General features: G+C 43.9%; 1 protein-coding gene across 2 annotated transcripts in view; it reads left to right on the top strand.

The window, feature by feature from the left end:
- LOC137617290 (probable ATP-dependent RNA helicase DDX23) overlaps nucleotides 1-12,512 on the top strand; it is an 80,985-nt gene that overhangs the window by 36,322 nt on the left and 32,151 nt on the right. The window contains exon 3 of one of the 2 annotated variants that reach the window (XM_068347288.1): nucleotides 1,374-1,470. In XM_068347288.1, coding sequence (XP_068203389.1) covers nucleotides 1,374-1,470 — 97 coding nt within the window. Of the gene's footprint in view, nucleotides 1-1,373; nucleotides 1,480-12,512 lie in introns of both variants that reach the window. The other variant, XM_068347287.1, reaches the window with a different exon arrangement.

Raw genomic sequence — 12,512 nt, 5'->3', positions numbered from 1 at the left:
TCAAGTTTTGACGTAAATCAGAACACACCTAATGAAAGTGCACCTGTACTGTACGGAAGCACCGGAGTCACTCACCTGTGCTAATGCAGTAGTAAAGTCCTAGTCAAGGACTTAAAAACTAACTACAACATAGAAACATGACTAAAACTAATAAAACAGATGAACATATTTAGAATGATAAAATAAATCAGTAAATAGAAATATAATACAATTCCTTTATGGGAGATGGGTTGTATCCACAAAAAATTGGAAGTCGAAAGTGTTGTAAACTGAGGTCTTTACTTCATGTAAGGTTAATTTAACCCTTTTACCCCCAGGCTCTTTGGAAATTTCCAACCCTTAACCCCCAAGGGATTATATTTTCCTCAGCACATTTTGCAGTATTTTTTTTTTAAATTGCTTTAACAGCCTTAATTTTTGTCATAGAGAGGTCAGGTTGGTCTCATTCTCTTGGAAAATGCCTGAATTTTCACAAAAAATTATCAAAAATATGGAAAAAAAATTTTTTTAGCTTTTTTTGCAATGACGTACCGGTACGTCCAAGGGGGTAAAGGGATGAGTTTTGTGAAACGTACCAGTACGTCCTTTGGGGGTAAAAGGGTTAACTATTCAAGAATGATATTGTAGATGATATCAGGATAACTTTATAAATTCATCTTGTTATTTTAATATACATACATTGAAAAACACTTGAATGTTTTTTTTTATAGTTTCATAAAAGTTTATCATTACTCCTTCCCATTTATTTGACTCCAAGAATTATATATTGCTCTGCAAGTGTGATTTGAATGAGCCAGTGAATTATTATGGGAGGACATTACCCTTCTAGGTGATCTGATTAGCTCTTCTGCTAGTCACTGCCATTGTAAATGTACCAGTTGAATATTAACCCTTTTACCCCCAGGCTATTTGGAAATTTCCAACCCTTAACCCCCAGGGGGTTATTTTTTCCCAGCACATTTTGTAGTATATTTTCTTTAAATTGCTCTAACAGCCTTAATTTTTGTCATAGAGAGGTCAGGTTGGTCTCATTCTCTTATAGCATTTTTTTGCAAGGACGTACCGGTATGTCCATGGGGGTAAAGGGATGGCTTCTGTGAAACGTACCAGTACGTCCTTTGGGGGTAAAAGGGTTAATATTATGAAAAAAAGTACAGTAGCAATAGATGTTTTGGGCTCAATTGTTTGTTCAGAAATGAGATATTAAAATTTGCTGCAAGCCACAATTGAAAATTGATAAGCTATAGCTCACAAAGCATTGTAATTTGTTTCAAAGATGACACAAGGAGAACAGAGGTTTTGTACAAAACAAAAATTACCACACAATATCAAGATTTCTGACTGTTTATAATTTTTTATCACATATCTAACAGGGAGAAAAACCGAGAGAGAGACAGAGACCGGGAGAGAGAACGTCCAGAGAAGCGCAAAAGGTCTCCAGACGCCAAGCATAAGGAGGAAACTGCAAAGGTGGGCGAGGTGAGTCAACAGTGACTCTTTAGTTGTTTTAGCTTTCGATTCATGGAATCTGGGGCCTAGGAAGGGCATTCAGGGCCAAGTGCGTTAGGAAGGAAGAGAAATATAATAGGTAAAAATTAGGTTCACCCAGCCGTCAGAGGGACGCTACCAAGACACTGAATTAATGTCCAATGGGCTTTAGTGTGCAAATTTGTTACTTTAATTTTGTATACATTCAGCTATACATTTTGCAGATCTTGAAACATATGATCCATTCTTTTCACATTATAATTTTATGATAATATAGTATTTAATATGCTCTATCTTGTTATTTTAATTAATAAAATATCTTCCCTTATTTTATGCAAATTGAGACATTCTAAGAAGCCAATAATTAGGTGGATGATAAATGTATTTTTTAAATATTTAACTTAGCCGGTGAATATATAATAGCTGCAACTCTGTTGCTCGACAGACACATACATAAAAAAAAACTCGCGAGCGATCGCTATGCAGGTTACGGGTGTGCCCACCAGCGCCAACTGTCGGCCAGATACCACTCTCGGATGTAAACAAAACCTTCAATTTCTTCTCTGTCGACGTGTCGACAAGACGTACTTTTACTCGCTGTTGAACCTGGAGTTTTTCCCATCATATTTGGTGAAGTACTTTAGTTTGGTTTGAGCTTTCGCAGTACAGGTGTTTTTCTTCAAATAAATCCTTGAACTCGTTTTTGGATAGATTTAATTTTTGATGACAAAGAGAGTATGGACTTTCTTTGACTTTTAAATGGCCGACCCTTCCCTTAGACGGAAGTGTGTTTAGGCTTTTAGCAATTATCTTATCACGTTATAAATTAATTATAGATTTTCCTCTATATATTTTATATCTCACCGCCTTTATTAGGCCTCTTCGATTAACTTTCCATTTATAATAAACATAAAAATAAATTTTAATGATTTGTTTATATGCGACCTTTCCTGAGAGTAGGCGGTCCTAACTTGGAAACCAAAGTTAAACAACGTTGAGCCCTTTCAATCGTAAATAGCTTTTAAAGAGCTAATGATTTAAAACTTTTTAAATGAATATTTTTTAATAGATATTTTATGAAAGATTTTCTTTGAATAGTCTTCGTACTGTTAAAAAGATGAACTAACGTTTAGTTTATTTATGCTACGCAGTTTGCGCTCTATCGTTACGATAGAGAGAGTATCACGGTTTCACTTTGCAGAAAGAGTAAATCGATTCTGACGTTTTGTTCATTCTTCTTTCAAAGCTTAATGTTTTAAATTCTATTTTAAAGGAACTTTTTAATTGAAAAACCTTTCAGTTTTTTCCTTTGGTCAAATAACATGTTTTTTTGACGAAACGTAAGTGGGATCTTCTCTTAGGTGCGAAATCAAGAGAGAGAGAAAGATAGAGACGGAGGGAGAGAGAGGAGAGAAAACGTTCCGTTCAAGCGGGTAACGTTGTTCTCGAGTTTCTCTCGTCCCTAGTCTCTGTACGGGGAGAAAGGATAAAACGATTTTAGTTTTTTATTCTCGTCCCCAGGCAATGTACGGTGAGAGATTGAAAACGTAGTTTTGAATGAACTAGTGTTTAGTCTCTTCCCCAGCCACTGAATTTTTTATCTTAAAATATGTTTACTGTTTTTTGCTGGTATTAATGTGCTTGCATTATACGACTGATTTCGCAATTACTACCTTTTGATGAGGGTAGAATTGCGTGCTTCAGGTAGAAATCAGTAAAAGTTTCGATTTCAGTGAAATAAGTGTAAAACAGAAAATCGTAGTGATAAAGTGATATTGCGCAAAGTGTTATCAGTGTTGCGACCGAGGGTTCGTCTGTTCGTGCCTGTCGTTCGCCTAGTCCGGGACCTCTTGCAAGCTCCCAAGCCCAGGGGAGAAGTAATGTCGTACGACTTATGGGTTCGAGAGGCCTTGATCAGCGAACAGACGTTCCCTCTATGGTATCGGGTGTATCTTACCAAGATCACCCCTACCATAAGGCGAGAGAGACGTTTTTTTCTCCTCGTCATCCGAAGGCTTTTCGCATAAGAAACCTGAAACAAGGTTTCGAGGCCCTTAAGCGAAAGTCAGTCCTTTCAGGACAGGTCCAGCGTCCTGGTTGTAGCCATTAGGACAGCTCTGACCCTATGCAGTCATCGGAAGACTGCTCGCCGCCTAACAAAAGCGTAACACAGACTCCGAGAGTCTTTTTGTTGGCAAGGTTTTGCGGTCACAGACGTTACCCTCGTCTCTTACCGCAACCATTTCCGTTGATCCTAAATGGGTTGTACGGCAAGACATGCAGAATAAGCTTGCCTCCCTTATGGAAGACTATTCTGCCGATAAGTCGGTTGAGCCTAGCCGTTTATCTCATCGAGATCCTGGCTTTCAGCCACCCTAACGTTCCTTTGTGCGTCCTGTTGACGTTGGCGTAGCTAAGTCACGTCAGTCAGGTTGTTTAGAACCACACTCGATGCGGTCTCGTGTGGATTTTCAGCCACATTTGGACGTTAGGCCACTTGCTGATGCTCCTGTTGACGTTCAGGACGTTCGCTAACAATCGGAGTTGACTTGTTTTGACGCTGAGCGTCAACCTCCGCATTCTAGAGTCGTTTTGACTGCTCAGTCTAGGCGGTCAAAGCAGTCTCGAGTGGACGTTCTGCGTCCTCACGCACCTGTTGTTGTTGACAGTTCACAGACTGTCAAGCAGTTACATGACGTTGCGTCCTAGTCTCTCGCACCTGTTGTTGTTGACAGTTCACAGACTGTCAAGCAGTTACATGACGTTGCGTCCTGGTCCGCTACTAATGCATCAGTGCGTGTGGACTCTGCTTGTAAAGCATTGCCACCACGGTAGGTCTCTCCCTTGCTTGAGACTTAGCTATTATCGGACAAGGTTCCTTCAGATGAGGAAGTTGCTGTTCCCCCTCCTACTGATATTCCCTTGAGGACTCTGTCAGACGGAGAGGAGCCTAAAGCTGCTTAGCCCTCTATGGACTTTAAAGAAATCATGCTGATTTTTAAGGATCTTTGTCCGGATTTTTTTGTAACTGCTGCTCCTCGTTCGCCTAAACGTCAGAGTTTACACTAGGCCTAGCTACTTCGAAGCCGTTGTTTTATAAGCTAGTGCTCTCTCGCTCTCCTAGAGAGCTTTACGTTTGCTAGGCGACTGGTTTGTCACCAGGAGGAGTTTGGGGGATACAGCCTTTGATTTCCCTTCTTTTAAACTGGCTTATAGAGCGAGAGTCTGATATGACACGAGAGAAGTTCTCGGCTTGGGAGTTCCTGCCTCTGCCCAGATAGACTTCTCAAACCTCATAGACTCTCCCTGGCGCCTGGCCATGAGACGCTCCAAGATTTTACAGGTCAACTTCACAGCTGTTTTCGAGCCTTTGAAGTTTTGCTGTACAATTATGTCATGCATAAACAAGGCTTTCAGGGAGGGCTCCAATGATCTGACAGCCACGTTCTCTGCAGGAACAAGTCCCTCAGGGATGGCTCCATGATTTGGCAGCCATGTTCACTGCAGGAGTACGTAAGAGGCAAGTGCGCTCAATGTGTTCATTGTCAAGACAAACTTCACGATGAAGTCTTCCAGGCTGTCTTGACAGCATTTATGGAAGGCGACTGGATGGTCTCTCTCGACCTTCAGGAGGCATACTTCCTCATTCCTATACACCCGGATTCACAACCGTTTCTGAGGTTTGTTTACAGGAATGTGGGGTACCAGTTTCGAGCTATCGGGGATCCGAGCCTCCCTGTACTTGGACGACTGGCTTCTCAGAGCATCGTCCAGCCTTCACTGTCTGCAGGATCTACATTGGACGTTGAGTCTGGCCAGGGAGTTGGGACTTGTGGTGAACCTAAAAGTCCCAACTGATCCCATCCCAGATTATTCTATTTTTGGGGATGGAGATTCGCAGTCAAGCCCTGCTCGAAGTCCAACTAATGCTGAAAAGAAAACGTTTATTCAGTCAGGAGTTGGAACAGTCTCGTAGGGACTCTCTCATCCCTGGAGCAGTTTGTCTCACTAGGGAGACTACCCCTTCTGCCTCTCCAGTTCCATCTAGCCTCTCACTGGAACTAGGACAAGACATTAGAGACGGTATCATTCCCAGTCTCCGAACCAATAAAGGCATGCCTGAAATGGTGGGACAGCAATATCAGTCTGAGAGAGGGACTATCCCTAGCAGTCAAGAACCCAAACCACGTGTTGTCCTCAGACGCGTCGGGTTTGGGTTGGGTGCGACCCTGGACGGTCGGGAATGCGCTGGTCTGTGGACCTCAAGTCAGAAGAGCATGCACATCAACGGCAAGGAGCTATTAGCAGTCCACTTGGCCTTGATATTAGGAAGCGTCTTCGAAACTAAGTGGTAGAGGTCAACTCAGACAACACCACAACTTAGGCGTACATCTCCAAGCAAGGAGGCACACACTCCTTCACGCTGCTCGAGATCGCAAGGGACCTTCTCTTATGGTCTAGAATTCGAGGCATCTCCCTGTTGACGAGATTCATCCAGGGGGACTTGAACGTCTTGGCAGACTGTCTCAGTCGTAGGGGTCAGGTGATACCCACGGAATGGACCCTCCACAAGGACGTGGGCAAGAGTCTTTGGGCTTCTTGGGGTCAACCAACCATAGACCTCTTTGCCTCCTCGTTGACCAAAAGGTTACCAATCTTTTGCTCTCCAGTCCTAGATACAGAAGCAATCTACATAGACGCGTTTCTACTGGATTGGTCTTTTATGGACTTATATGCATTCCCACCATTCAAGATAGTCAACAAGGTACTGCAGAAGTTCGCCTCTCACGGAGGGACAAGGTTGACGTTGGTTGCTACCCTCTGGCCCGCGAGAGAGTGGTTCACCGAGGTACTTCAATGGCTGGTAGACTTTCCAAGAAGTCTTCCTCTAAGGGTAGATCTGTTACGTCAGCCCCACGTAATGAATGTCCATCAAAGCCTCCCCGCTCTTCGTCTGACTTCCTTCACACTATCGAAAGACTCTCAAGAGCTAGAGGTTTTTCGAAGGAGGCAGTCAGTGCGATTGCAAGAGCTAGGAGAGCTTCTACCATTAGAGTATACCAGTCGAAGTGGGAAGTCTTTCGAGACTGGTGCAAGTCAGCATCTGTGTCCTCGTCCAGTACCTCTGTAGCCCAAATCGCAGATTTTCTTTTACATCTGAGAAAGGTTCGCTCCCTTTCAGCTCCCACGATTAAGGGCTACAGGAGCATGTTGGCTTCGGTCTTTCGACATAGAGGCTTAGATCTTTCCAACAATAAAGATCTCCAAGATCTCCTTAAGTCTTTCGAGACCTCTAAGGAACGTCGTTTGGCAACTCCTGGATGGAACTTAGACGTGGTCCTAAGGTTCCTCATGTCAGACAGGTTTGAGCCATTACATTCAGCCTCCCTGAAGGATCTCACCCTCAAGACACTTTTCCTAGTGTGCTTGGCTTCGGCTAAAAGGGTCAGTGAACTTCATGCCTTCAGTAAGAACATCGGCTTTTCTACAGAAAAAAGCCACTTGTTCACTTCAACTTGGTTTCCTGGCCAAAAATGAACTGCCTTCTCATCCTTGGCCTAAATCTTTTGATATTCCTTGCTTATCAGAGATCGTAGGCAACGAACTGGAAAGAGTATTATGTCCTGTTAGAGCTCTTAAGTTCGATTTAGCTCGTACTAAGTCATTACGAGGGAAATCTGAGGCATTATGGTGCTCAGTTAAGAAACCTTCATTGCTTATGTCAAAGAATTCTTTGTCATATTTTATCAGATTTTTTTAATACGAGAAGCTCATTCTCACTTGAATGAGAAAGACCGATGTTTGCTTAAGGTTAAGACGCACGAAGTTAGAGATATAGCAACCTCCGTGGCCTTCAACCAAAATAAATCTCTGCAAAGTATTATGGACGCGACTTCTTGGAGAAACAAGTCAGTGTTCGCGTCATTTTACTTAAAAGATGTCCAGACTCTTTACGAGGACTGCTACACACGGGGTCCATTCGTTGCAGCGTGTGCAGTAGTGGGTGAGGGTTCTACCACTACATTCCCTTAATTCCAATACCCTCTTAATCTGTCTCTTGAAATGTTTTTAATATTGTTTTATGGGTTGTTCGGAATCCTGATTGATTTGGCGGGTGGTCAAAGTCATTTCTTGAGAGCGCCCAGATTAGGGGTTTGATGAGGTCCTGTTGTATGGGTTGCAGCCCTTGATACTTCAGCTCCTGGGAGTCTGTCAGCATCCTAAGAGGATCGCTGGGCTCCGTGAGGAAGACAGACTTACAAGGCAGAGTAATCGTCTAAGTCAACCTCCTCACCAGGTACCTATTTATTTTGGTTTTGTTATATTGATAACTGCCAAAATGAAAAAACTCTTAGCTTATACGCTGTAAACATAATTAACTCTGGTCTCTACCCACCTCCTTGGGTGTGAATCAGCTATTATATACTCACCGGCTAAGTTAAATATTTAAAAATGATATTTTAATTATAAAATAAATTTTTGAATATACTTACCCGGTGAATATATAAATTAAATGACCCTCCCTTCCTCCCCAATAGAGACGCAGTGGGATGAGAAGAAATTGAAGGTTTTGTTTACATCGGAGAGTGGTATCTGGCCGACAGTTGGCACTGGTGGGCACACCCGCAACCTGCATAGCGATCGCTCGCGAGTTTTTTTTTATGTATGTGTCTGTCGAGCAACAGAGTTGCAGCTATTATATATTCACCGGGTAAGTATATTCAAAAATTTATTTTATAATTAAAATATCATGATTACTAATGTTGAATATGTAAGTAAAGTATACAACAAGGCCCATACGTCAGAAGTAGATGCATTCCAGAAATGGGTCGTTCTCAATTTGAAACATACTTAACTTGGGTATCCAACTCACAACCCCCGCCCCACCATACCCTTCATTTTTTCAGTTTTCTGATCTTGCTAACACTAGAGAGCTTGTCTGTTGATGTTTATATGTGATACAGTACAGTAATGTTTCTAAAAGAAGTTGATTTGTTTGTCTTCTGTTTTGCACTTATTCAAAATATATTTTTAAATATGTAACTTTCCTGGTAGTTACATATATATAGCTTAAATCCCGCGTTTCGACACGTCACGGCAGAAATTTAAATTTCGCGGCAATCGCCGCCATGACAGTAGGTGGTTTATACATGAGCGCCACCTCTCATAGGTTACCAGAACCATACCCAACATTCTTCAGGAATTCCCTGCCGTTGTCGAGTCAACACCTAGGAAATTTGTTTTCGCTGATAATACTTTAGTCTACAATTTGGTGAAGTACCTTTTGTCTGATCATTGTTGATGGCTTTCGCTGCTTGTTTTTGGATATTCTTTTGACTTTTCATTATAAGATTTAAATAGACTCTGTTGGATTTTGACTTGGACTTGTTTTCTGTTGACAAAATGGCCGACTCTATAAGAAAGTGTATTAGAGGATGCATTACTCATATGCCTAAGGCCTCTGTTGATCCTCATTCTATATGTAGTGGTTGCAGAGGTCAGGTTTGTACGTTTAATAACAGATGTGTTGTATGCCAGTCTTTGTCTGATTCAGAGTGGAATGTTTTTGATCGCTTTGTTAAGCGATTAGAGAAGGATAGAATTAGAAGGTCTAGATCAACCAGTGTCCTTTCAAATAGATCTTCTGATGGTAATATTTCTTCTAATGTACATTCTAATATTCCTATTCCTAAGTCAGTAGTCCCAGACCCCGCTATGGTGTCAAAGGTAAGTGGACCTTCTTTAAAGGATGTGATGGCTGCTATTTCAGCCTTAGGCGCACAGGTTCGTTCCTTAACTTCGGAAAAAGAAGTTATGTGGAGTGCAGTGCGTGGCTTGCGAAGCCAAATAGTGAATAGTGAAAGTGAAGTGGAGGGTGCCTCCGTTCGTGTCCGTCATAATCCCAGCCCGGGACCTCTTCCATGCTCCCCAACCCCTGGGAGAAGTCAGACCTTGATCAGCGAACGGACGTCCCCTCGAGCGATCATGTTGACGATCCCCAGGTCGCTCCCCCTCGCCGCTGGAAAGGCGAGGTAAGAAAGTATGCGTCTTCGTCGGACGACGCAAAACTGCGACGTGGTTGGCGCCAACCATTCGGTTCAAGACCACTCAAGAGACGTATATCTCCTAATAAACCATCCTGCAGTAACTGGTGTTCTCCGGAGGTTTTCCTTTCGGAAGAAGACGATGTGTCAGCCCCAAAACATTCATGAAAGACACATAGTTCATCGGAGGAAGAAGGTGCTCTGTTTACTTCGGTACACACTTTTTTCCCTCCCCCAAATTTGGAAATGTCACTAGGACTTTCCCCTGGTGGCCACCCTAATACTGTTGACGATCCCTCACAGCGATCGGTTCTCGGTTCAGATCTGGAAATGTCACAAGGAATTTCCCCTGGTGGTCACCCGACTACGGTGGACGATCCCTTGCAGCGATCAGTACACGGTTCAGTTAGCGTGCACGGCGCTCATCATGTGTGTGATCTGTCTGAATTAGAGAGGTCGATTTCGTCCCTGTTTGACGCTTACGATTCTTGCTCAGAAAAGTCTCGTCTGAAAGAATCTAAAGACATCAACAAACCGAGGAAAGGAGCTTCCGTTATCAAAGGTGTTATCGGATAGCGTTTTTCGCTTACGCTCAGCAACGCTCCCGTGCTGCGATCAGGGCGCGTTGCGGAAAGCGACAAGATTCTGGTCTCTCCCTCGTGGCATTTTGGACGCAGACATCAGTCTGGACGTATGCTGGACGCATGCAGTCAAGATTTGTCCACACAGCATGATAGACAAGCAGTTGTCTCGCCTTTGCGACCTGCGGGATGCGCGACGAACGCTTCCTTGCGTCACGCTCTAGACTTAACAACATGCGGGACGCATTTAGCACGCTGGAAGTCCACGGCAACCTGGACGCATGCAGCAGTCTGGACGTATGCCGGACGCATACAGTCAGGTTTTGTCCCCACGACATGATAAACAAACAGTGTTCTCTTCTTCACGACTTGCTGGACGCGATACTAATGCTCCCCCGCTTATCGCTGTAGACTTACAGCATACGGGACGCATGCAGCACGCTGATACCACACATGGCCACTTACAGCAGTCTTAATCTAGACGCATACTGAACACACACAGACAGGACTTGTCCTCGCAGCAGGGTAGACAAGTTGTTGTCTCTCCTTCGCGACTCTCTGAACGCGCAACTAACGATACTTCGCGTCACGCTGTTAACATACAACATGCTGAACGCACGCTGGACGCACGTGAACAGGATTTACCCTGGCAGCATGAGGTTCATAATGTTGATCCTTCCTTACAGAACAATGAACTTACGCTGGAAGCACTGGAACCTGTCTCTCTCTCGAGTCTTACAGAATGTAAACGGGATGCTTCTTCACAAATAGATGATATCATTCACGATGTTCCATCAGGACAGGGCGAGTTCTTTATGGAAGACAATAATCGACAGGAAGACGCGGTTATGTCTCCTACCCATTCAACTCAAGAGTTCGACGTTCCCTTAGCCGAAGTAGAGGACGAATCTCAGGATTTGCTGCAGGCAGCTGACCTTAAAAAACTTCTGACAGTTTTAACATCTCTGTATCCAGAAGACTTTACGCAACCTATGCCTCAAAGCCCTCCCTCTCAGTTTTTGAAAGGCAGACCCCGTAAAACATCCTCCTTTAAGAAGATGGTTCTGGCACGATCGGTTAAGAGAGCTTTCTCAACTCTCAACCAATAGACGTCCAAGAGGAAGGATCTAGGGAAGGCCTCCTTTTCCTTTCCTCCAACTCGACTGGCCTCCAGATCTAGTGTGTGGTATTCGATTGGGGAGGTTCTCGGTTTGGGAGTTCCTGCCTCCTCCCAGGGAGACTTCTCCAGACTTGTTGACTCCTCACGCAGGTCAGCCATGAACAAGTCAAAGATTATGTGGTCCAATTCTGAAATGGACCATCTGTTGAAGGGAATTTATAGGACAATAGAAGTCTTCAGCCTTATGGACCGGACTCTCGGAGCTCTCGCAGAAGCCACAGACTCTAAGAACGAAGCTCAAATGCATCTGATTGCCTGTTTGGATAAGGCCGTGAGGGATGGCTCCATCAAACCTTCCGCCCTTTTTACGGCAGGAGTTCTTAAAAAGAGGGCTACGCTTTGTTCCTTCTTATCTTCAGGTTTGTCCTTTTGTTCAGAGATCTGAACTTTTATTTGCTCGTTGGGTAATCTTTTCCCTCTGGACTTAGTGAAAGATTTGTCGGCAGCTCTGGCACAACAGGCTACGCAAGATCTGATCTCTAGGACTGCTAAGAAAGTTCTCCCAGCTAACTTTTTAGCAAGGAAACAAAAGGAGACGCGTTCCACTCGTCAGCCCTTTCGTGGGAGAGCCCCTTCAAGGAGACCTCAAAGAATTGCGGCTGGAGGTCAAGCTCGCAGATTCCCAAGACAGCAAAACAAATCAAGAAGGTGAGACATGCAATCTCCAGACACTAGTGGGGGTCAGGCTTTCCCACTTTTGGTGTGAGTGGAGCCAAAGGGGGATGGACACCTGGACGATCAGTGTCCTCAAGGAGGGATACAAGATCCCCTTCCGAAGAATGCCTCCCATGTCGTCGATACCCTTAGAGTTTTCAACAACCCACTCAGGGAACAAGGCAGCAGCTCTTCAAGAGCAAGTGAACCTTATGCTGTCAAAATCAGCCATAGAAGTGTGGTAGAGGACACCTCCTCGGAGGGGTTCTACAACAGACTTTTCTTAGTTCCGAAAAGCTCCGGGGGGGATGGAGACCTGTTCTGGACGTCAGTCCATTGAACAAGTTCGTCAGCAAAGTAAAATTCTCCATGGAAACTTCAGCGTCAGTCCTTGCAGGCACCAGACAAGGAGACTGGATGGTGTCATTGGATCTGCAGGACGAGTATTTCCATATCCCGATACACCCAGACCACAGGAAATTTCTAAGGTTCGTGTTCCTCAAGACCACTTATCAGTTCAAAGCACTTGGTTTTGGACTAAGCACGGCTCCCTACGTTTTCACC

Source organism: Palaemon carinicauda, chromosome 23 (genome assembly GCF_036898095.1).
Source record: "Palaemon carinicauda isolate YSFRI2023 chromosome 23, ASM3689809v2, whole genome shotgun sequence".
In the NCBI taxonomy this organism is placed as follows: domain Eukaryota; kingdom Metazoa; phylum Arthropoda; class Malacostraca; order Decapoda; family Palaemonidae; genus Palaemon; species Palaemon carinicauda.
Note: the sequence above shows the minus strand (reverse complement) of the source record. Positions and strands in the feature narration are given on the sequence as shown.